The 25,407-nt window shown below is 37.3% G+C and overlaps 1 protein-coding gene across 10 annotated transcripts in view; it reads left to right on the forward strand.

Moving 5' to 3' along the window:
• The window catches only part of LOC127847243 (protein argonaute-2-like), an 82,249-nt gene extending 57,319 nt beyond the window's left edge, over positions 1-24,930 (forward strand). For 7 of the 10 annotated variants that reach the window (XM_052379032.1, XM_052379030.1, XM_052379028.1 and 4 more), the window contains 7 exons: positions 4,237-4,421; positions 5,491-5,650; positions 7,289-7,379; positions 10,963-11,157; positions 12,325-12,561; positions 13,148-13,347; positions 22,456-24,930. In XM_052379032.1, the coding sequence (XP_052234992.1) occupies positions 4,237-4,421; positions 5,491-5,650; positions 7,289-7,379; positions 10,963-11,157; positions 12,325-12,561; positions 13,148-13,347; positions 22,456-22,576 (1,189 nt within the window). In that variant the 3' untranslated portion in view covers positions 22,577-24,930. Of the gene's footprint in view, positions 1-4,236; positions 4,422-5,490; positions 5,651-6,427; positions 6,519-7,288; positions 7,380-10,962; positions 11,158-12,324; positions 12,562-13,147; positions 13,348-17,127 lie in introns of all 10 variants that reach the window. The other 3 variants (XM_052379025.1, XM_052379027.1, XM_052379024.1) reach the window with 2 other exon arrangements.
• The last annotated feature ends 477 nt before the right edge of the window (positions 24,931-25,407 follow it).

The raw sequence follows: 25,407 nt of genomic DNA on the forward strand, positions 1-25,407 counted from the left end.
CGCTAACGTATTTTGTGGTAAACTCCTAGACAGCTGCTTATTTCAGTATGTGTTCTCAATGTGTAGTAAATATTATTATGCACATTTTGTGCTCTAAATTTAAGGCTGTATTACTAATTGAACAAATGGGAAAACAACTTATTTGGGACTTTGCATAAATTCACTAGCAAGACCAAAAGGACAAAAACTTCCGATGTATAAAAAGTGAGTTGTTATTATGCCCCCCTTCGAAGTAAAGGGGGTATATTGTTTTGCACATGTCGGTCCGTCCGTATGTCCGTCCTTCCACCAGATGGTTTCTGGATGATAACTCAAGAACGCTTAGGCCTAGAATCATGAAACTTCATAGGTACATTGATCATGACTAACAGATGACCCCTATTGATTTTGGGGTCACTAGGTCAAAGGTCAAGGTCATGGTGACCGGAAAAAGTAAAATGGTTTCCGGATGATAACTCAAGAGCGCTTATGCCTAGGATCATGAAACTTCATAGCTACATTGATCATGACTCACAAATGACCCCTATTGATTTTCAGGTCACTGGGTCAAAGGTCAAGGTCAAGGTGACCTGAAATAATAAAATGGTTTCCGGACGATAACTCAAGAACGCTTATGCCTAGGATCATGAAATTTCATAGGTTCATTGATCATGACTCGCAGATGACCCCTATTGATTTTCAGGTCACTAGGTCAAAGTTCAAGGTCACGGTGACCCGAAATAGTAAAATGGTTTCCGGATGATAACTCAAGAACGCTTATGCCTAGGATCATGAAACTTCATAGGTACATTGATCATGACTCGCAAATGACCCCTATTGATTTTCAGGTCACTAGGTCAAAGGTCAAGGTCATGGTGACCCGAAATAGGAAAATGGTTTCTGGGTTATAACTCAAGAACACTTATGCCTAGGATCATGAAACTTCATAGGTACATTGATCATGACTCGCAGATGACCCCTATTGATTTTCAGGTCACTAGGTCAAAGGTCAAGGTCACGGTGACTCAATTTAGAAAAACGGTTTCTGGATGATAACTCAAGAACGCTTACGCCTAGGAGCATGAAACTTAAAAGGTACATTGATCATGACTCGCAGATGACCTCTATTGACTTTCAGGTCACTAGGTCAAAGGTCACGTTGACTTGACACAGTAAAATGGTTTCCGGATGATAACTCAAGAAAGCTTACGCCTAGGATCTTGAAACTTCATAGGTACACTGATCATGACTCGCAGATGACCCCTATTGATTTTCAGGTCACTAGTTTAAGGGTCACAGTGACAAAAAACGTATTCACACAATGGCTGCCACTACAGCTGACAGCCCATATGGGGGGCATGCATGTTTTACAAACAGCCCTTGTTTTATATCCAGTTGAAAAGTTTTTAAGCCTACAGAATTTAAAAATTGTTAAAGGCATAGAGAGATTGACATGGCATAAAATGCTGGCTATTTTGCACTACAACTTTTTTTAGCTTAACTGATTGCTCAGGTGAGCTTTTGTGACCGGTCTTTGTCCGTCTTATGTCCGTCCGTTAACATTTGCTCGTAAACACTCTAGAGGCCACATTTCTTGTCCCATCTTCATGAAACTTGGTCAAAAGCTTTGTCCCAATGAAATCTCAGCCGAGTTCGAAACTGGGTTGTGCCATGTCACTAGGTCAAAGGTCAAGGTCACGGTGACCTTAAATGGTTAAATGGTTTCCGGATGATAACTCAAAAACGCTTATGCCTAGGTTTATGAAACTTTATAGGTATATTGATCATGACTAGCAGATGACCCCTATTGATTATCAGGTCACTAGGTCAAAGGTCAAGGTCACAGTGCCAAAAAACGTATTCACACAATGGCTATCAAGGTCACGGTGACTCAACTTAGAAAAATGGTTTCCGGATGATAACTCAAGAATGCTTACACCTAGGATCATGAAACTTCATAGGTACATTGATCATGACTCGCAGATGAAATAATGATGAAACTTGACCAGGATGTTTGTCTGGACAATGTCTAGGTCAAGTTTGACATTTGGTAAAGATTGAATGAACCGACTCCTCTCAGGTGAGCGAACTATGGCCATCTTGGCCCTCTTGTTTATTTGTGTGTGTGGTATTGTGTGAATGCGTATTTACTAACATGTTAAATAATTTTTAACAGTTTTAATATTGAACCATTTAAAAAATCTAATAATTTTAGTTACAGTAGCCTAAGAAGCATTTGTACTTGATAATCTAGTAACGTAACCAACTTGTTAAATCTGTTATGGAAATGTTTTAAAGCAGCTAACAACAGTTTCACATGCAAATTTGAGAAACATATACAAACATGTTCGATTTAATAGTTTTCTGCTTTTGATCAGAAAACTTTTATGTATGTTTTCGTTATTAATGTTCTGACTTTTGGAATGCAACAGTTAAAAAAGAACTGGACATAATACACCAGAATTTTGTTACTGATTGCATGGAGAAAGTGATGAAGGCTGTTGTTGGTGTGTTAATAATTCAAAGTGTCATTCTATTAACAAGTTTCTAATGATGTGAATCAATTGTAAATGATATCAGTCAGTCAAGAGTCCACTCTTGTTTACGCCGCTGGTTACATGTCTTGATACATATTCATTTGAATGAATAATTCCTTTCACAATAGGCCATCTTAATCTGTATATAAGAATTTCTTTTGATTGTTCTCAAATCAAAAGTGATTTTAATCAATTTGTTTTAGTAACTAATACCTTTTTCATCGTCTTTTATCAAGCAATAACATTTTAATCAATCATGCATTCTTTAACCATTTGCTCCACATCCTATACATGATGTTCCTTCATGTTCAGCTTGAATTCCATGCTTCCATGAAAGATTTGAAGTCATTTGCCATTCCAACAGACATCTTTCATTTCATTAATTTTGCCATTTCAACGGCCATCTTTCATTTCATTAATCAGTGTAAAAAAAACACTGCAACATGTTTGGTAAGCCGAAATAAATATTTAAAAATAGATCAGTATTCCTTTGTTGCCAACCTTGTTCCTTACAAGTTAAAGCAAGAGCTTCACTATTGGTATGTGAAACAAAAACATAAAAATGAAAACACCATTTATACATTTAAAGAAGAACACCTTTGCAGAAGAATTGTGTTTTTAACCAGGTTTTCCGAAGGAAAAAAACTGGTTATTAGATTGGCGAATGCGGGCGGGCTGGCTGGCTGGCTGGCTGGCTGGCGGGCTGGCGGAATAAGCTTGTCCGGGCCTTAACTATGTCGTTCATTGTCAGATTTTAAAATCATTTGGCACATTTGTTCACCATCATTGGACGGTGTGTCGCGCGAAATAATTACGTCGATATCTCCAAGGTCAAGGTCACACTTTGAGTTCAAAGGTCAAAAATGGCCATAAATGAGCTTGTCCGAGCCATAACTATGTCGTTCATCGTCAGATTTTAAAATCATTTGGCACATTTGTTCACCATCATTGGACGGTGTGTCGCGCGAAATAATTACGTCGATATCTCCAAGGTCAAGGTCACACTTTCAGTTCAAAGGTCAAAAATGGCCATAAATGAGCTTGTCCTGGCCATAACTATGTCATTCATTGTGAGATTTTAAAATCATTTGGCACATTTGTTCACCATCATGGGACGGTGTGTCCCACGAAAGAATCACGTCAATATCTCCAATGTCAAGGTCGCCACGACTAAAAATAGATTTAAAAAAAAAAAAAAACTTACAAAGGGGGTTAATTTTTTTTGGTCATTTCAAAAGTTCAGTTTGAGTTTTCTCCCTTTATCAGATTTTTTTTTCACAATGAAAACCTGGTTTTGTGACAATTTTGTCCCTTGTTCTATCTTTATCAATGAGAAATGAAGAAAATGAATTTAAGGACCAAAAAGTTTTAAGATCCTGTAACATAAGCTTATTTTAGCCCAAACTGCCCCTTTAAGCCCTCAAATGTTGTATTTACCCAATAGGCTGCGATGTTTCTCAACACGTTTTTAAAATCTTGTTTCAGTTTTACAATTCTGTTACAGACAATTATTTAAGCAAATACTGACTCTTAAAGCCCTTTGTTATAATTCAAATTCAATAAGCTGCAATGTTTCCTTCTGTAAGAATAATATATGAATAAAAATATATTTTAGACATTGTTTTTAAAAATCTGGTTACAGATGATAATTTTAGCCATTACTGCCCCTTTAAGCCCACAAATGTAGTATAAACCCAACACACTGCGATGTATCCTACAGGAACTTCACCCAACAGCTCCAGCGTATCTCCAATGATGCGGGCATGCCCATCCTGGGCCAGCCGTGCTTCTGCAAGTACGCGACGGGGCCAGACCAGGTGGAGCCCATGTTCAGGTACCTGAAGAACACGTACCAGGGCCTGCAGGTTATTGTGGTGGTGCTGCCAGGAAAGACACCAGTCTATGGTGAGTTTTAGACACAAGTCTATGGTGAGTTTTAGACACCAGTCTATGGTGAGTTTCTCTAGTGCTCAACCTATTACCACATAGATACGTATTTTGACGCATATGTAGTCCCTTGGAAAGTTACATTTAATTAAAGACCTTTCTTACTTTATATAAGTTTTAAAGGCTTCATTACCAACCCTTAGTAACTAAAGAGCAGCAAACAGCATAAAACCTGAACAGACTGCGAGTTACTCGCAGGCTGTTCTGGTTTTATGCTAGTTGTAAAAGCCATTTTCACTTAGCTTCTTATGGGGGAAAGGGTTAAATTTGGCAGAAGATGCTGTATAGGTTCTTTGGGGTTTGAGTGATTTGGTGGGTATTTTTGGCTACTATGGCGGTGAACCGTAATACCGTTGGCCCAAAAATAATATAAAATGCTGCAATTTCAATCCTGGTTGAGGTTGCCGTGATGTAGTAGATATGGTGTCAGCCCAGCAACTGGCTTTTGTGACCACATTTGTATATTATCCAAACACTGAAGTTTTTGTGAGCACATTGGTACATTATCCATACCCTTAAAATAGCTTTTGTGAGCACATTGTTACATTATACAAACACTTACACAGCTTTGGTGTGGAGCCATATCTTGTAAGTGCTTTTGCGGATGTAATTAAAACTTGGTATAAGTAATATATATATGTATATATATATATATATATATATATATATATATATATATGGATAAGAGGATGATGCATGCCAAATGACATTGTACACCATTTGTTACTACCCTTGAAACTTGGTATATGTATATATATGGATAAGAGGATGATGCACGCCAAATGGCATTGTACACAATCTGATAATAACGGAGTAATGGCTCTTTGTATCTTGAAAATAAAATCTTTTTTTTTTGTCCCGAGCCATATCTTGGAAGTGCTTTGACAGATTTCATTGAAACTTGGTATGAGTATATATATGGATAAGAGGATGATGCACGTTTGCATTGTCCATCCGTCCAGAACACTTTTGATTTCAGAAGTATATTGGCGGCGGATATCAATTCAACGAATTTGCTTGTTTTCAGCTGAAGTGAAGCGTGTGGGTGACATAATGTTTGGACTGGCCACCCAGTGTGTGCAGGCCAAGAATGTGAACAAGACCACACCCCAGACACTCTCCAACCTCTGCCTAAAAATCAACGTGAAACTCGGTGGAATCAACAACATCCTCTTACCCAGTATACGGTATGGGGTCCACATTTTGTTTCTCCTGGCCAATCACACAGGGCTTATTCTAACGTCCACAAAATTAGCATATGTCTACATATTGACACCTTTTGCTTTAGAGATTTATTTTTGGTATCAACATTTTCTTCATAAAAACCCATATTATGATTAATTTTTGCTGGATGTTGGTCGGTCTGTCATATCAATAACTCGTCAACGAATTGACCGATTTTCTTGATACTGTACATGTGCATTGGCCTTGGACAGTAGATGACCCCTATTGATATTGGGGTCACTAGTTTAAAGGTCAAGGTCACTGTGACATTGAGTGTTAAATTGGTTTCTGTTTTGTATTTCATCAACGGATTGAGTGATGGCTGTAAAGGCCCTGTTTTGTTGTTGTTGTTTTGTTGTTGTTGTTGTTGTTTTTTGGGGGGGGGTCTCTTTCCAAACGCAGAGCTCTTGTTGCCATATTGAGGCAATTTGAGCTAAAGAAATCGTTTAGGAAGGGCCCAGTACCATCTTGTATAAAGGATAGTGATACGTTGTTTTTTTAAGTTTTTTAATATGGTAAAAGCTCAGTTGGCCATGTGGAAGTTTTGTACCTTTGTAAAAAATTGTGCTTAGTAATTATTTTGCTATTGAATATGATTTAGATTTGAATTGAACAAAATAATGAAATTGAAAAGCCCCATAGATCCTCAGTGTGTACCAATGTTTTAATTTTTGCCACCTAACGCCAGCTATGTGGCCATCTATAAAAAAGCACAATTTGTGATTTCAATAACTATGTAGGCCTTCAATGTTCCGAGAGCCAGTTATATTTCTTGGCGGAAGCGTAACACACCCTCCTGCTGGTGACAAAAACCGGCCGTCAATAGCTGCAGTAAGTCTAGTCATGTGACTTGAACCATGTATCACCAAAGAGAAGCTACACTTGAATGCTGTCTTGCTTAAGTTTAATGACTTTATGCTGATAATGCTGTTTGCCAAGTGTCATGTTTTCATTGCTTCAATATGATTACTCTGTAGATACAAATAGCTAGGCTTTGGCATATGTGACATGTTTCTTCCCCTTTATCTTTACAACACTTTCCTTGTATTGATGGAAAGTGGACAGCTGTCAGAGGGAATCTTGTCTTAACTGATAAAGAATGCTGGCCATAAAAAAAATATTTTCTGCTGCATTGTTTCTTTGCTCTTTCAATATCACAGCTCCCAGGGGAAAACTTTAGGGACAGTATTTGTCAACCAATGCTTAGAATAAAGACTTCAAATAAAGAAATTAAACCTGTAATGTTCTGTAACAATCTAATTATTGAATCAAACTTGGCATTAAACACAATAACATCTAAGAATGGGATGGTGGTGAATAAATGCTAAGGAAATTCCTAAATTCCTTAGTCTCTTACTATTTTTGTAATTTTATATTAACATAGTTTATATAAGTTATATTGCTAGAATTGTCAATATTTTATTCACTTATAGAAATTATCTGAAATGTTCGCAGAAGTACAACTTAAGGTTTCCATAAGAATCTTTGTAAAAAACCAACCCTTGATTGCCACCCTCTGTCTATTTATCAGCCTGTATTTCTATCTGTGCACATGAGACTCGTGCAGCATGCTGGACTTGCTTATGCCCTCCTGTTTGCAGACCCACGGTGTTTAGGGAGCCCGTGATATTCCTGGGCGCAGACGTCACACACCCGCCTGCAGGTGACGCCAGTAAGCCCTCAATAGCAGCAGTAAGTAGAACCGGATCTATAGGACCTTCCATCAGAGGCGTAATTACACTCTGTTCAATTGGTTTCCTTGATTGTAGTGTCAAGATTTCTTAAAAAATATGATACATGTTAGTTGGTCTGTAAATACTACTGAAGACTCAGTGATCCCAAGATGGTGGGTAGAGGGCAGGGTTCCCTAATATGGTGAACCCAAGATGGAGGGTAAAGGGCAGGGTCCCCTAATATGGTGAACCTAAGATGGAGAGTAGAGGGCAGGGTCCCCTAATATGGTGAACCCTAGATGGAGAGTAGAGGGCAGGGTCCCCTAATATGGTGAACCCAAGATGGAGGGTAGAGGGCAGGGTCCCCTTATATGGTGAACCCATGATGGAGGGTAGAGGGCAGGGTCCCCTAATATGGTGAACCCAAGATGGAGGGTAAAGGGCAGGGTCCCCTAATATGGTGAACCTAAGATGGAGAGTAGAGGGCAGGGTCCCCTAATATGGTGAACCCTAGATGGAGAGTAGAGGGCAGGGTCCCCTAATATGGTGAACCCAAGATGGAGGGTAGAGGGCAGGGTCCCCTTATATGGTGAACCCATGATGGAGGGTAGAGGGCAGGGTCCCCTAATATGGTGAACCTAAGATGGAGGGTAAAGGGCAGGGTTCTCTAAGATGGTGAACCCAAGATGGAGGGTAAAGGGCAGGGTTCTCTAAGATGGTGAACCCAAGATGGAGGGTAAAGGGCAGGGTTCTCTAAGATGGTGAACCCAAGATGGAGGGTAAAGGGCAGGGTCCCCTAATATGGTGAACCCAAGATGGAAGGTAAAGGGCAGGGTCCCCTAATATGGTGAACCCAAGATGAGGGGTAAAGGGCAGGGTCCCCTAATATGGTGAACCCAAGATAGAGGGTAAAGGGCAGGGTCCCCTAATATGGTGAACCCAAGATGGAGGGCAAAGGGCAGGGTCCCCTAATATGGTGAACCCAAGATGGAGGGCAAAGGGCAGGGTCCCCTAATATGGTGAACCCAAGATGAGGGGTAAAGGGCAGCGTCCCATAATATGGTGAACCAAAGATGAAGGGTAAAAGGCAGGGTCCCCTAATATGGTGAACCCAAGATGGAGGGTAAAGAGCAGGGTCCCCTAATATGGTGAACCCAAGATGGAGGGTAGAGGGCAGGGTCCCCTAATATGGTGAACCCAAGATGGAGGGTAGAGGGCAGGGTCCCCTAATATGGTGAACCCTAGATGGAGGGTAGAGGGCAGGGTCCCCTAATATGGTGAACCCAAGATGGAGAGTAGAGGGCAGGGTCCCCTAATATGGTGTACCCAAGATGGAGGGTAAAGGGCAGGGTCCCCTAATATGGTGAACCCAAGATGGAGGGCAAAGGGCAGGGTCCCCTAATATGGTGAACCCAAGATGAGGGGTAAAGGGCAGCGTCCCATAATATGGTGAACCCAAGATAGAGGGCAAAGGGCAGGGTCCCCTTATATGGTGAACCCAACATGGAGGGTTTAGGGCAGGGTCCCCAAACCCTAATATGGTGAACATAGAACAAAAAATTATTATCAGAAAGATATCAGTAAAATGGATGTTACATCTTAAATACTTATTATCCCCCGCCATAGGCGGAGGGATATTGTTTTTGCGTTGTCCATCCGTCTTTCCTTCCATCCCTCCGGCACTTTTGTGTCCGAAGCCACATCTTGGAAGTGCTTTGGCGGATTTCATTGAAACTTGGTATGAGTATATATATGGATAAAGGATGATTCATGCCAAATGGCATTGTACACCATCTGTTAATAACGGAGTTATTGCCCTTTGTATCTTGAAAAAAATGCTTTTTTGTGTCCGGAGCCATATCTTTGAAGTGCTTTGGCGGATTTCATTGAAACTTGGTTTGAGTGTATATATATATATATATGGATAAGAGGATGATGCACGCCAAATGGCATTGTACACCACCTGTTAATAAAGGAGTTATGGCCCTTTGTATCTTGAAAAAATGCTTTTTTGAGTGTCAAATATAACACTTCTGTGTCCAGAAGCATATTGGCGGGGGATATCAATTCAACGAATTTGCTTGTTTCTTCAATTATCTCCCAACATCTGAAAGTCAAACGATTAGTTGGGAAATTTAGGACTGGATTTGGGAAAAAAAGTTTTACAATAGGGAATATAGCCAAATAAGGGCTATAAAATCAGCTAACAAAGCTCAGAAATCTCACCCCTGTTTTATAGATTATCCCGAAGTCAGTGGCAAGTTCTGCTTGCCTGCAGTATGTGTTGAATGATAAACTGCAGATTTTTGTGCTCAATATGATAGTTTAAAGTAGCCCCATACACATTTGATGTGTCCATCTATTTAATTTTAATTTTACTAAAGTATTATACTTAAAGCTTATTTAATTTCCGGAATAATTTTATCTTTTTTTAATAAAAATCGGGTATATTGAATTATACCTGTCTTGGGTATTTGAAAACTAATTTGGCTAGATAGACAAGTGCTTTGTTTTTGCAATCAAAATGACATCTACTCTGTTAGACCTCAAAATGTCATGTGCATGTTATTGTGTGCATGTTCTCTATTTAACTGAAGATTAGCATGAATTTTTGATACAAATCTCTTTTGCATAAACATTCTATGAACATGTGTACTTGTGCATGGAAAGAATATAACAATTTAAACATTTTGCTGACAAATTTTGCCAAATCTTATGGCTTCCTCCAGAAGTTACAATTTATTAAATTATTAACATATAATTGATATTGATTGGTGAAAATAATGTTTTTTTAATGACTTATTATCATGGAACAGGCCCTTTTGCCAATACTTTGAAATGTGCTCCTATACTAGCTAAAGGCGCACCATAATGTTATAAAGTCTCTAAATGTTATCACCCCACCGCGCTTGCATAGTGGATAGAGTGTCTGCTAAGCGATAAAGTTTTCCTGGGTTTCATTCCCACTCTGGGAGAGATCTGAAGATAATGTCCAAAGACACCAAGAACTGCATTTCCAGAAAACGGACCCAAGAGAGTCACAATTAGCCTCGGGCTTTCAATTCAATCAAGCTAAAATACATAGGGTCAAACAGAATCTCCCATAAAAGACAAGCACTCAAGCTGCTACTCTGCCATGGTGCGGTTGTGGCAGCAATTCCTTAGAATTGCCTAAAAATACACTTCTAAGATTATATATTTCTGGGTTTTCATTAAGACTTGAGAGGCTGCAAAATCACGCAGACATTCCACCTTGTTATGCCATGACACCAGCTACTAGTCTTAAAAAGTTAAAGGAACAGAAAACATTTATTCCTAAACCCTTTCCCGCTCAGTAGCAAAAAGAAAACGGCTTTTGCAACCAGCATAAAACCATTACAACCTGCGATCAATTTTCAGTCTGTTCAGGTTTTATACTGTTTGCTACTTATCAGTGTTAAGTTTGGAAATAAAACGTTAAAAACTAATCTGGCAGTAGTGTGATTTCATTTTCTAATGAACTACAAACGTGTCAAAATGCGTATCTAAGCGATAAAGGGTGCCAATTCTACCTCCAGGCGCATCATAGCTGTGTATTAACCTATAATCTCTCCCCACACCAGGTTGTAGCAAGCATGGATGCCCATCCGAGTCGCTACTCAGCCACAGTGCGGGTGCAACAGCATCGGCAGGAGATCATCCAGGAGCTCTCGTCCATGGTCAAGGAGCTGCTCATTCAGTTCTACAAGTCCACGCGCTTCAAGCCCACACGCATCATCTTCTACCGAGACGGTGTGTCCGAGGGCCAGTTCAATTCTGTGAGTGGGTTGGTGGTTGTCTCCTCATTTAGTGAATCAGGTAGCATGTATGTGATCCCGTGTAAGTGAAAGAGAGCCAGTTCCAATCTGTGAGTAGATGCATGAGTTTGCGAGGGGATATTGCGGTTGGTGTTGTCTGGTCATTCAGAGAATCAGTCAGCATGTGTATGAGAAATTAAATTTGTAAAATAATCAAACGTGTTGCATTCCTTGCTTTTTAATGTCATGAAGCATTTTTTTCTAAACATAATTTAAAAAGTTCTTTGATCCCTTAAAATGTTTTAAAACTTTTCATCAGATTGTCATTTTAAAGATAGTCACTTTTTTCTTAGTATTATGTCAGTGCTTGGCCCAAATGGTGTGCCATTTCATGAATCTCTTGTATACACATTATTTAAAAGTGCTTTCATCCCTTCAATACTACATAACTTTTCATCACATCATCACTTGAAAACAAAAACTCATCTGTCAGTGATTTCTCAGGAGTTTGCAAGCCACTTCACATATTTCAACAAAATTAATGAGCGTAGCTGTGAAAAAACAGGGCTTCATGCATGTGTGTTAAGTGTCATCCCAGATTAGCCTGTGCAGCTCAGGCAGGCTAATCAGGGACAACAATTTACACCTGAAATGGTTTTTTATCTAAGAAGAGACTTCCTTTACGGAAAATACCGTTAACGCGGAAAATTGAGTATGCACAGGCTAATCTGGGAAATAACTATACACATGAATTAAGCCTCATTGTCACAGAATGTGCTCAAATTAAACCTTAACCCCATCAGAAGCAAAGTAAAAATGGCTTTTGCAAACAGCATAAAACCAGAACAGCCTGTGAGTAACTTGCAGTCTGTTCAGGTTTGATGCTATTAACTGCTCATCAGTATCTAAGGTTTGGAGATGAAGTCTTAACAACTTTTATCAAGTTAGAAAGGTCTTAAATTAAATGTAACTTTCTAAGGAACTACAAATGCGTGAAAATATGTATCTAAGTGGTAAAGGATTAAATACGTATCTAAGTGGTAACGGGTTAAATACGTATCTAAGTGGTAAAGGGTTAAATATGTATCTAAGTGGTAAAGGGTTAATACTCCTCTTTTAGGTCCTCTCTCACGAGTTGCGTGCAGTGCGCGAGATCTAAGTGGTAAAGGGTTTATACTCCTCTTCTAGGTCCTCTCTCATGAGTTGCGTGCAGTGCGCGAGGCCTGCATGAAGCTGGAAGGTGACTACCAGCCTGGCATCACGTTCATTGTGGTTCAGAAGCGCCACCACACGCGCCTGTTCTGCGCCGACCGCAAGGACCAGATCGGCCGCAGTGGGAACATCCCTGCAGGCACCACCGTGGACGTGGGCATCACCCACCCTACTGAGTTTGACTTCTACCTGTGTAGCCATGCTGGAATTCAGGTATTGATAGAGTAGTCTTGTTCCAAATATGGCTCATTTTCAAAATAACTTAGCCACATTGACATTCTGGTAATCATGGAATATACTAACCCCGTGATTCTTTTGAGAAGAAAAAATAAACACTTCATGTGTGGTAAAAATGAGATGACTTATTTACAAACTTCTCATAATCACATGCTATATTACCTATTGTTATCTGTGTGAGCATATATTGGTGCATAAAATGGCTCAACCTTGTTTGTCCTGACAGATATTATGGGTTTTTTTCAAAAGATTTGGTGATCCAAATTACAACAGGGGTGTGACTTCTCCTTTCAGCTCATTTCCTCCCCTTCAATGTTAAACAAATTTTACCAATAGTAATCAACTTTTCTGGATCTATGTATAAATGAGAGTTCAGTTGATTCCTGTATGGTGGAGGCTTTTTTCCTCCCCCGTGGTGGTTCTTAAATCACACCCGTGGTGTGTTATTTTGAGGTGTTTTCAAAATCATACCCCTTCCAAAAAAATAAAAGTACCCTCAACTGGTAAGAACGACATACAAAAAAGAAATATAGATCATAAAATCCTACTTTATTTACTACAGGGTACCAGCAGACCATCTCACTACCATGTGCTGTGGGATGACAATCGGTTCTCTGCGGACGAGCTGCAGATGTTGACGTACCAGCTGTGTCACACCTACGTGCGGTGTACTCGCAGCGTGTCCATCCCAGCCCCCGCCTACTACGCCCATCTGGTGGCCTTCCGCGCACGATACCACCTTGTGGAAAAGGAACATGACAGGTATGATTGCTTGATTTTATATCTGAATTTTCATATGAGATCGATTCTGGGAAAATGGAGCTTAACGGATGTTTGTAGGGTCATCACAGATTAGCCTGTGTAGTCTGCACAGGCTTATCTGGGACAACACTCTCCACCTCTATGGATGGTTTAGTTGTAAGGGAAGTCTCTTCTCAACAATATTTCAGTATAGGTAGAAAGTGTTGTCCCTGATAAGCCTGTTTAGTCTGCGCAGGCTAACCAGGGACGACACTTCATGCAAATGTATTAGGCCCAGTTTTACCAGAATAAGACCTGTGTGTGCAAAGTTATTTGTATTATTTTGTTTCAAGAAATATTTTTCTTTGATCTTTGCGAATTAAGTTATTGATTTGAAAAAGGAGGGTTTTTTAAGGGTTCATCGAAAACAATTATTTGTTATGCTCCCCCCAAAAAATTTGGGGGGAGCATATAGTCGCCGTTTCTTCTGTCCGTGTGTGTGTCCATCCGTGCACAATTTTTGTCGGGGCTATTTCTCAACAACTAATGACCGGAATTCAATGAAACTTTATGGGAAGCTTCACTACCAAGAGGAGATGTGCATATTATCAGCGGGCTCTGGTCGGATGATTTTTCACAGAGTTATGGCCCTTTGAAATTTTCCATTAACTGTACATATAGTGCAATTCTTGTCCCCCCAACTACTAGACGTTTCCTTTTATCTGAATATATAGTGCAATATTGTGACAAAAAACCTTTGGGGAGCATCACCCGTCTCCGACGGTTTCTTGTTTATTTTATTTTGAGACGAAGTATTAATGATAAAACTTTCAGCAAATTTAAGTAATTTTAATTCTGTTTTATTCAAAGAGGAAACATGAATAGGTGGGTTTTAATAGGAAATGCTAAAGAGTTGGCAGCTCTTTATTCGCTACTGAAAACATAGCATGTAATGTCTGCAAGGCTGAGACACTATTTACCTGAGAGGCTTTCTGGGAAAACTGGGCTTAATGCATGTGTGTAAAGTTTCAAGATGAGACTGTGCAGTCGACACAAGCTTTTCAGGGACTACACTTTCTGCTTTTGTTGATTTTTTTGGTTTAAAGGATGTATCTTGTAAACATAAATGCAGATGTAAAGTGTTGTCCCTTTATTAGCCTGTGAAGACTGCAAGGCTAATCTAGGATGACATGCATTTAGCCCAGTTTTCACAGACTGCGGCCATACCTAATATGTATGTGTGTAATTATAGCTCAATTCTTGTTTATATAATGCTATTTGCAGTTTCTTACTATGTGATGTCCAATAATTTACTAGGATCATCTTGTAGCTGTTTTGAACTTGCATACCGCTAACACTTTGGCATGTCTTTACATCTCAATTATAAATTCTTTTTCAAAGGTACATTGTTCTGTTAATTGTGTTAAGGTAACAGGTTCAGATTTATGTACAAAATAAACTTCATAATATGTTTTTGTGAAAATTAATTGTTTGAAACCTGTCTGAACTTAAGTTATCAAATGTTGTCAAAAATGATCTCTTAATAATTATAAAATTAAAACATTGTCACAGAATTTGAAAAAAAAAACTATTTGATTTTCAAGCAATCATGGTAGAATACTGAAATTTGAAGAAATAATGCAATATAATTTAGCAGTAGTTGTTATGCACCTTTAATAAGTATTTAAGGGTCAATTTTTTTTATGAAGCAACACAAACAAGTCAAAAGAAGTTCCTTTGCCTCTGCATAGGCTCATGGAAAACAGGTCTTAATTCATGTGCTTAATAGGTCATCCCAGATTGGCTCATGGAAAACAGGTCTTAATTCATGTGCTTAATAGGTCATCCCAGATTGGCTTATGGAAAACAGTTCTTAATTCACATGCTTAATAGGTCATCCCAGATTGGCTTATGGAAAACAGGTCTTATTCATATGCTTAATAGGTCATCCCAGATTGGCTTATGGAAAACAGGTCTTAATTCATGTGCTTAATAGGTCATCCCTGATTGGCTTATGGAAAACAGGTCTTAATTCACGTGCTTAATAGGTCATCCCAGATTGGCTTATGGAAAACAGGTCTTAATTCATGTGCTTAATAGGTCATCCCAGATAGGCTTATGGAAAACAGTTCTTAATTCACATGCTTAATAGGTCATCCCAGATTGGCTTATGGAAAACAGGTCTTATTCATATGCTTAATAGGTCATCCCAGATTGGCTTATGGAAAACAGGTCTTAATTCATGTGCTTAATAGGTCATCCCTGATTGGCTTATGGAAAACAGGTCTTAATTCACGTGCTTAATAGGTCATCCCAGATTGGCTTATGGAAAACAGGTCTTATTCATATGCTTAATAGGTCATCCCAGATTGGCTTATGGAAAACAGGTCTTAATTCATGTGCTTAATAGGTCATCCCTGATTGGCTTATGGAAAACAGGTCTTAATTCACGTGCTTAATAGGTCATCCCAGATTGGCTTATGGAAAACAGTTCTTGATTCATGTGCTTAATAGGTCATCCCAGATTGGCTTATGGAAAACAGGTCTTAATTCATGTGCTTAATAGGTCATCCCAGATTGGCTTATGGAAAACATGTCTTAATTCATGTGCTTAATAGGTCATCCTAGATTGGCTTATGGAAAGCAGGTCTTAATTAATGTGCTTAATAGGTCATCCCAGATTGGCTTATGGAAAACATGTCTTAATTCATGTGCTTAATAGGTCATCCCAGATTGGCTTATGGAAAACAGGTCTTAATTCATGTATTTAAATAGGTCATCCCAGATTGGCTCATGGAAAACAGGTCTTAATTCATGGGCTTAATAGGTCATCCCAGATTGGCTTATGGAAAACAGGTCTTAATTCATGCGCTTAAATTGGTCATCCCAGATTGGCTTATGGAAAACATGTCTTAACTCATGTGCTTAATAGGTCATCCCAGATTGGCTTATGGAAAACAGTTCTTTATTCACGTGCTTAATAGGTCATCCCAGATTGGCTTATGGAAAACATGTCTTAACTCATGTGCTTAATAGGTCATCCCAGATTGGCTTATGGAAAACAGGTCTTAATTCATGTGCTTAATAGGTCATCCCTGATTGGCTTATGGAAAACAGGTCTTAATTCATGTGCTTAATAGGTCATCCTAGATTGTCTTATGGAAAACAGGTCTTAATTCACGTGCTTAAATAGGTCATCCCAGATTGGCTTATGGAAAACAGGTCTTAATTCATGTGCTTAATAGGTCATCCCAGATTGGCTTATGGAAAACAGGTCATAATTCATGTGCTATATAGGTCATCCCAGATTGGCTTATGCAGTTTGCTGAGGCTTATCAGATGATGACACTTTCCGCCTTAACATCATCTGATAACAGACTTCCTTTATACAAAAATACCATAAAAGCGGAAAGCATCATCCCTGATTAGCCTTTGGGGACTGCACAAGCTTTACTGGGAAGATACTTTACGCACATGCATTAAGCCATTCATGCCTAGCGTCCTGAAAAAAGGACATTGCAAACAGCGTATACCCAGATGAGACGCCGCATGATGAGGCGTCTCATCTGGGTCTACGCTGTTTGCTTAAAGGAATTTCTGTAAGAATTGTTCTAAATATAGAAATAAATATACTAGACATCCCTAATTTTGAAAATAAATTGATCCAATTTAAAAGGATGGGAGAGTCCACTAGGCATAAATGGGTTAAGCCATTTTGCTAGGGCAAGGCTCATATTTTGCCTTCTTTCTATATACCTACATGCTCCAGTATTCACTCATCTCTGCCTGGTCTCTTTACAGCGGAGAAGGCAGCCGTTACTCGGACAACAGTGATGATAGGGCGCCCTCTGTAATGGCCCGCGCCGTCACAGTCCACCCTGATACTGTCAGATTCATGTACTTTGCATGAGCCATATTCTGTGCAATAGACTTCTACTGTGAATGCCTCCTTATAGTTCTACGGAACGCCAAATGATCGACTTCAGATGCCTTTTAAGTCTTGGAATGATGGATTTTTTCAACACTTCTCAGTTCTCATAACTTGGAATGATGTATCCTATTGAATTCCTATGTGTAGGCGCTGTTAAGGCCCTGGAACTTGAAATGATGGACTAGATAGATTGTTTTTTCACCTATCATTTGTCTTCAACCTTTTCAGGCTCATATTGGAGCAATCATATTCTAATATCATATAAATATGAAGATTTTAGTGGTCTTTTTTTTTGCTCACCTGGTTGTGCTCATGGTGAGCTTTTGTGATCGCCTTTTGTCCGTCGTGCGTCGTCAACATTTTGCCTTGTAAACACTCTAGAGGCCACATTTATTGCCTGATTTTCATGAAACTTGGTCAGAACATTTGTCCCATTGATACCTCGACTGAGTTCCAAACTGGGTCATGCTGGGTCAAAAACTAGATCACTAGGTCAAAAAAAAGGAAAACCTTGTGAACACTGTAGAAGTCATATTTGATGCCCAATCTTCATGTAATTTTGTCAAAATGTTTGTCTTAATGATATGTTGGTTGAGTTCAAAAGTGATTCTGGTCCGTTGAAAAACATGGCCGCCAGGGGGCGGGGCAGTATTCCTTATATGGCTTTAGAGAAACCTTGTGAACACTCTAGAAGTCACAATTTTTGCCCAATCATCATGAAACTTGGTCAAAACACTGGTTTCATTGATATCTCGGACGAGTTCGAAAATGGTCCAGATCGGTGAAAAAACATGGCTGCCAGGGGGCGGGGCAGTTTTCTCTCTCTATATATAGTGAAAACATGTGAACCCTCTAGAAGTCACATTTTTGGTCCAATGTTCATGAAATTGGGTCAGAACATGTGTTTTCTAGATATGACGGTTGAGTTTGAAAATGGTTTGGAGCGATAAAAAAGCATGGCCGCTGGGGGGGGGGTCATTATCCTTATATTTATATAGTAAAGCAGCTTGTGAACACTCTAGTTTAGCATGTCAAGGGAATTAACTGCAAAATGGCTATTGAAAAATTATGTTGAATTGACAGAGTTGTCTCCCTTTTTAAAATATTTTTTTTTAAGCACAAGAAGATTAAGTGGAATTTATTATAAATGATAGTTTTACATTCTGGAAGATAGCAAACTTTTGAATATGTTTTTTATTGTGTGATGATTCTGTACAATATGGCATTCTTTTGTCAAACGATTAAAGCCAGACTGTACGATTTTTATATGTGTTAAATTGTAATATATTGATAAATACATGTTACAATAACACAAAATAGGCAAGACATTGAAGACGAATTTCGTAAAATGCAGCAAAGACAAATTAGCGCACCGTGACGATGGTGACGAAGATATTTCGTACATATTATCTTACAATAACCGAAGAATTTGTCTTTTTATTAGGATCGGAGTTAGTGTTTGTGTGTCGTATGAATAGACATCATTGCAGAAATTTAAAAACAACCATTAAACTAAATTAAGATTGACATCGTACATGCATGATATACATTCTGGCAAATTCGACTTTACAGACATTTTCGATTTCAGAATTAAGTATCTGGCTTATTTCGCATTTTTCGACACATGTTCTTCTCAACTTTTATTTTAAATTTAATATTGAAATGTATGACCTTGTTAACACTCTAGAGGTCACATATATTTTCTGATCATCATGAAACTTGGTCTGAAGATTTGTCCCATTGATATCTTGGATGAGTTCGAAAATGGTTTTTGTTGCTTTAAAAACATGGCCACCAGGGGCGGGGCATTTTTCCTTATATGGCTATATATGGCTTTAGTAAAACCTTGTTAACACTCTAGAGGCCACATTTATTGTCCAATCTTCATGAAATTTGGTCAGAAGATTGGTCTCAATGATATCTTGGATGAGTTAGAAAATAATTATGTTTGCTTGAAAAAAATGGCTTCCAAGGGGCGAGGCATTTTTCCTTATATGGCTATAGTAAAATCTTGTTAACACTCTAAAGGCCGCATTTAATGTCCGATCTTCATGAAACTTGGTCAGAAGATTCATCCCGATAATATCTTGGATGAGTTCAAAAATGATGCCGGTTGGTTGAAAAACATGGCTGCCAGGGGCGAGGCATTTTTCCTTATATGGCTATAGTAAAACCTTGTTAACACTCTAGAGGCCACATTTATTTTCCGATCTTCGTGAAACTGGGTCAGAAGATTTGTCCCAATAATATCTTGTTATCTCAGGTGAGCGACTTTGGGCTTTTCAGGCATCTTGTTTTTTAACATTTTCGGAACCTATTGGGGGTTAATCATGAATTCCAAGGAATAGGCTACAGGCTTTACAGAAAGTAAATCCATGAACATTTTGATGTATGTTTTGAGGCAAAATTAAGGCAATAGGGTTTTCAGGGAAATCACAAATTATGACAAATAACAAATGTGAAGAAAACAACACATTCCTATGAAATTCTGGATAATTAATAATTTCTCTGATCTTATCTATTTTTTTAAGGATTATTATAAAATCGGTGTGAAATGTACATAACAATGAACCTTTTTATGTTAAAGAGTTTAATTATTTACTTTAAATTTTGTTTGACTCTACTACTGTTGGACATTTTATACAGTGATCTATTAACTAACTCAGATTCCACTGGATCTTAAATTAACTGCAATTATATTTTCAGAAAAACATGTTGTTATACTATATACTTGAATATCCATTGACTATTTCATGTAAAACATGCTTCTATTGCAATAATCAAACATGGTTTGCAATATTTATGAGTATCCGGTGGGGTATATATCTGAGAATGCTGTAGGAAATGACCGTATTATTGTGTGTTGGTGTATAATTTTGTCCGTGTGGATTTGCAATACAGGTGGAAATACCTACATAAAAGCAAGCGGAGTTGAATTACATATCAATGTACCACTAAAGGTGTTTTTAACTTTTTACAACATTAAGTTTAAGTTTTAAATTATGTATGGTGCATCATAAATTTTAAGTTTGTAACTTATATTAGCTGCATCAAAGACTTTTCAGTTTGTTATTTATATTTGCTGCAACAATATTAACAAATGTTTAAATGGTTTTTCTTCTTCAATCTGTTTATTAGAATTAAATTTTATTTTGTTCATTTTTAGCTCTGCGTTTTCGGAGAAAACCCGAGGTATTGTCATAGCCAGCTCATCGTCCCCGTCGTGCTAAAACCTTAACATTAGCTCTAAAATCAAAGTGCTTCCACCTACAACTTTGAAACTTCATATGTAGATGCACCTTGATGAGTTCTACATGCCACACCCATTTTGGGGTCACTAGGTCAAAGGTCAAGGTCACTGACCTCTAAAAAAAAGAAATTTTCACAAGCTTTCATTTATTCAAAACTGCACCCTTAGCCGAGCGTGGCACCCGCTATGCGGTGCTCTTGTACCTTTGAATAGTTGAAGCTACATCTTTTGACCAGAAATCATGCATAACAACTAGTTGCATTAAAACTTGCCATAAAGTCCATTAATTTATCATTAAATGATATTTCTTTAGCCATTTACAATGTATATGCTTCTTTAGTAAAGAAACATTTGCTAATTTTGTATTTGTTCCCAAACTATTCCGAATCATAGCTATAATTGTTCAAGTCATAGAATGTGCAGTATTTGCCTTCATGTAGGCAGCTACTTGTTTTGAACCGTGTGAATGTTTTATATGTGATACAAAGTCTAAGTGATATATGAGGTTGTGTGATAGTGTGTGTTTTTGTGCACATAATTGTTTTAGATGAAATGAGCCGCGTTCTGAGAAAACTGGGCATAATGCATGTGCGTAAAGTGTCGTCCCAGATTAGCCTGTGCAGTCCGCACAGGCTAATCAGGGACAACACTTTCCGTTTTAATGGTATATTTCGTTTTAAGGAAGTCCCTTTTTACTGAAAATCTATTTTAAGAGGAAAGTGTCGTCCCTGATAAGCCTGTGCAGACTGCACAGGCTAATCTGGGACGACACTTTACGCACATGCATTTTGCCTAGTTTTCTCAGAACAAGACACAAATGTTTAACGTTCTCCCTTATCTCTTTATGACTGATGGAATTTTAGTTATGCAATAACAACAAAAGAATTGTTATTTTTACTAAGTTTATGAATGTCTATAACACTAAAAATGTATTGGTTTTGGGACATTCTTTTTTAGGTGTTTTATTTACGAACTTTTGACATATATAATGGTGACTCAATCAAAATCGATGGCATTTGTATGCAGTTAATATAATTTAAAAAATATGCCTATATAATGTACCAGTAGTCAAACTTAGGGGATGTAATATTCTTACTTTGTTGCTAAGATACTGTATTTGTTTACATTCAAAGTGACTGGTGAAATAATGTTTAATTAAAGGAACATATTTCACAGCTAGTTGCTGAAACAAATTTCTATACAGTCAGGAAAGTTTGCAATCTATAAAAATTGTTCAGCTGTTTTGATTGAATTTGAGAATGATGCTTTTTTGTGTTAAGAAAAAATTACTATGGTTTCTTTTAGGAAGTATATTTATCTCCATTAATAAATTTAAAAAAACACCGTCTAAAATTGAGATTTGATCAGTTATCTTTCAAACAAATAACATATACTAGTAAACACTTCAATAGAATATTCATTCAACATGTAGATTTGCATTCAAACTGAGGTTAAAACTATGTAAAACGATCCCTGTGATTAATAAACAGTCACAATACTGTAGACCTAGGGGCATGAATTCTCTTCCTTTTGCTGATTTCCAACTCCTGAATGCCAAGATTGCTTACATACAGCTCTTAAACTCACTGTGCATATTTTAAACTGGAGAGATTTGGTGAAGCAATTGAGGGGAGGCAGGGTAGATTTTATTGTCCTTCTCCTGAGGTGTATGAAAAATAGTGTCCCCTTACCCCAAGCTAAAACTGTATGAATCTGTGTCTTTAATAAATACACTCTAACACAACTGTATGCATGTGGGATAAAAATGTCCTTTAATAAATACACCGTAACACCACTGTATACATGTGTGATAAAATTCGCTTTAATAAGTACACCGTAACACTTCTGTAAACATCTGTGATAAACTTCCATAACATAATAAATACACGGTAACACCACTGTATACATGTGTGCTATCTATCTTTCTGACACAATCCCAACATTTTAGTAGCGAAGGTGGAAGTAGCCGCAATTCATCAGACCAGGGTGAGGACCGCACTGTGGCCAACACAATTGCTCGCACTGTCACCCTGCATCCAGACACGATGAAAGTCATGTACTTTGCTTAAATTGGGGGTCGTCTTGCGTCGGGTCGTTGCAGTTGGTTAATTACAAAAGAAAAATTACATTGAACAGAAACAAATTTGTTGAATTTAGACTAAATTCAATGTGAAGCATATTTTGTATTCATCAAATTTCTTATTTATTTATTTTAAGTAATGTTTTATGCTTAAATTGTTGGATATTTACAGGGTTAGAGTTGCACAAGTTCTAAATAGTTAGACTCTTATAATTTTTACTAAGCATTTCTTGGAAAGAGATGTTATTCCTCAAAGAAAAATATTACCAACAGTAAAAGTTTATGTAATTTTTTTGTAATACTGGCTGGCACATTACATGTATAGGCTTTTGTTCCTGAGGTAACAAAAACTGAATGTGATTTGTGAATATTGAATTAACAGAAAAGGCGGAAAGCTTGAAAACTTATTCACATTTTTTCAAAACATGTTTTAGATATCCATGCTTTGAATAAGCTGTTTGTCTCTCGTCAATTTCATTTAAACATCATTTGTCAATTGTTTTATCAGTCATTGTGTTTTGAAATATGTCTGCGTTGTATTCATGGCTAGAAGAAAGTGTATGATAGTCATTTGCAATAGACTTGTTGATTGTATTCATACTGATTGTGTGAACGTTTGTGTGTATATATGTGAATTGAATAGACGTATATTGTTTTAAATTTACGACAAAGGCGGGAATTTAGGTATTATATACATACTTTGTTGTTCTTTGTTTTATTTATTTATATTGTATGTACATAAGATATCAGAGTAATTTCGTTGGTTCATCAATGTAAATAATGACCGATCGAAATATTTGTTTCACGTTGTTATGTTGGTCATTTTAATAATGAGAGTAAAGTAAACAGAATTTACTCATTCAATCATGGTTTAAATCTCATTACAAGTACACCTTTTAAATGTACGTTTGTATAGGTATCTTATGAATAAGAAATATTATATATTATATTCAAAGAAAAAGCTTTAAATGAAGTACAACGAATTTTTTTGATCAAATGAAAAGATCAAATTTAATGAATTTTGATCAAATCCCTCAACAAATTTGGCTGTAGATCAAAATCATCAGGTTGCACATTTCATAATTATGGCTTTTTAATGGTCATACATTTCATAGCACAATATTATGCTTGAAGTTGTTTCATAGGTCAGATTTATTTTTTGTGTCAGATATCAAAATCATTACAGTAGTTTGATTCTTATGTTACCGACTGGTCGATTGTTTTTAAGGCTGTCAGTGGAGATATTATGTACCTGGGTATTAGGATTTCTAAAAAAAAAAAGAAATACTTGGTTTGGGCGCTATTGCTGAATTGGTGTCACAGGTTACAATATTCATTCAATTAATTCTATCTTTGTGTTGTATTTTGAAAACCATTTTACTAAACCATGAAAAGCATGATTTATGAAGTTAACCCACTTGCTGTTAGAAACCGTGCTAGATTATCTGAAAGAAACCATCAGAAATATGTAAGAAAAATACTTCAATTTGATAAAAACCAAAATCAATTAAAGCTTCTAGTTATGTTGCTGTTCACCATTATGATCAATATTATTTCATTTTGTGGACTTGTTATTGCTTAAGTTTTCCATAGTTGAACGCCAATATGCATTTATTTCTTCATCGATAAATCTCCATTCCATGTTAAGAGCCTTGGATCTGTAAATTTTAATGAAGATCTTGAATTTCATTTATTAGCTAGAAATTGAGAATAGGTTCCTGAAATTGTGAACAATTGTGTTTTGAACATGTAGCTGTATTTTCCAGATAGAACAGAATGTGTAGTCTAAAAAATAAATTCATTTAAGAGATGCATATTTTCTAAACAATAATCTTTCAACTAATTGATATGTTATATTGTTTTCCTATCCAAAAAATGTGAACTTTTCCATTTATTTTAATTTGTAAGGCAATGCCATTTTTATTTGCATTCCTGGTCACCATGATATAACTGTGGTACTGATGAAAACAGCATAACCCCCAATCAACAATTATCAGGTACAGGTTTCACACTCAACTTATCTGATGATTAATGTATTGTGCTTATTTGTATTACATGTTATGTTTTATGTCAACTTTGCATCATGCATTTCCTTTGATCTTATTGGAATTTTGTTTTCTTCATTCGTTTGTTACAAAATGCCTTTTTGTTACAAAATGCCTTTTGTCTTCTTTGATTTAGAGACTTTAACAACAATATACATTATCTATTTATATTTGCTTTGAGCAAAGGGGATTGAGCTGGAACCTATTTTTGCGGACAATTGTTTTTAATGAACCATGTTTTAAAATTTGATATGCTGTCTGTCCTTGATATTTTGTAAATAAATATGTACATACTGTGCATTTCTGTTGTGTTGTTATATAAGTGTTTTCAAAAGCATTTAGGTTAAAAGGCTTATCTCAATTTGAATGAAAATAATACTTTCTCCAGGAAATTGGATCTTTTCGTAAATAAGAAGCTCATTAAGATATTTTACCTTGCATATTTAATACATATTGTGTATTTTTCATTGAACATTGAAATGAACATTGCAGAAAAAGTGTCGATATTGCTTATATTTGTCCATATCGGCATGTTTTGGTCATATCCGCGGATATGAGTCATATTCGCATTTTAGACGGACCGCTTTTTACCCGGGATACTCGTGATACCTACCCAAATGGGAGACAACTTCTTAATTACGAAAATCCCAAATAAGTTTGCATGGATTTGAAACAAATTTGGTCAATTATCAATTCTGTCCAACTTGATGTCAGTACTGCCTGCAGTCACGATGTACATTTCTGCGCAAGATATTGGACACTAATCATTTTCAAT

Source organism: Dreissena polymorpha, chromosome 10, assembly GCF_020536995.1.
Source record: "Dreissena polymorpha isolate Duluth1 chromosome 10, UMN_Dpol_1.0, whole genome shotgun sequence".
Lineage (NCBI taxonomy): Eukaryota > Metazoa > Mollusca > Bivalvia > Myida > Dreissenidae > Dreissena > Dreissena polymorpha.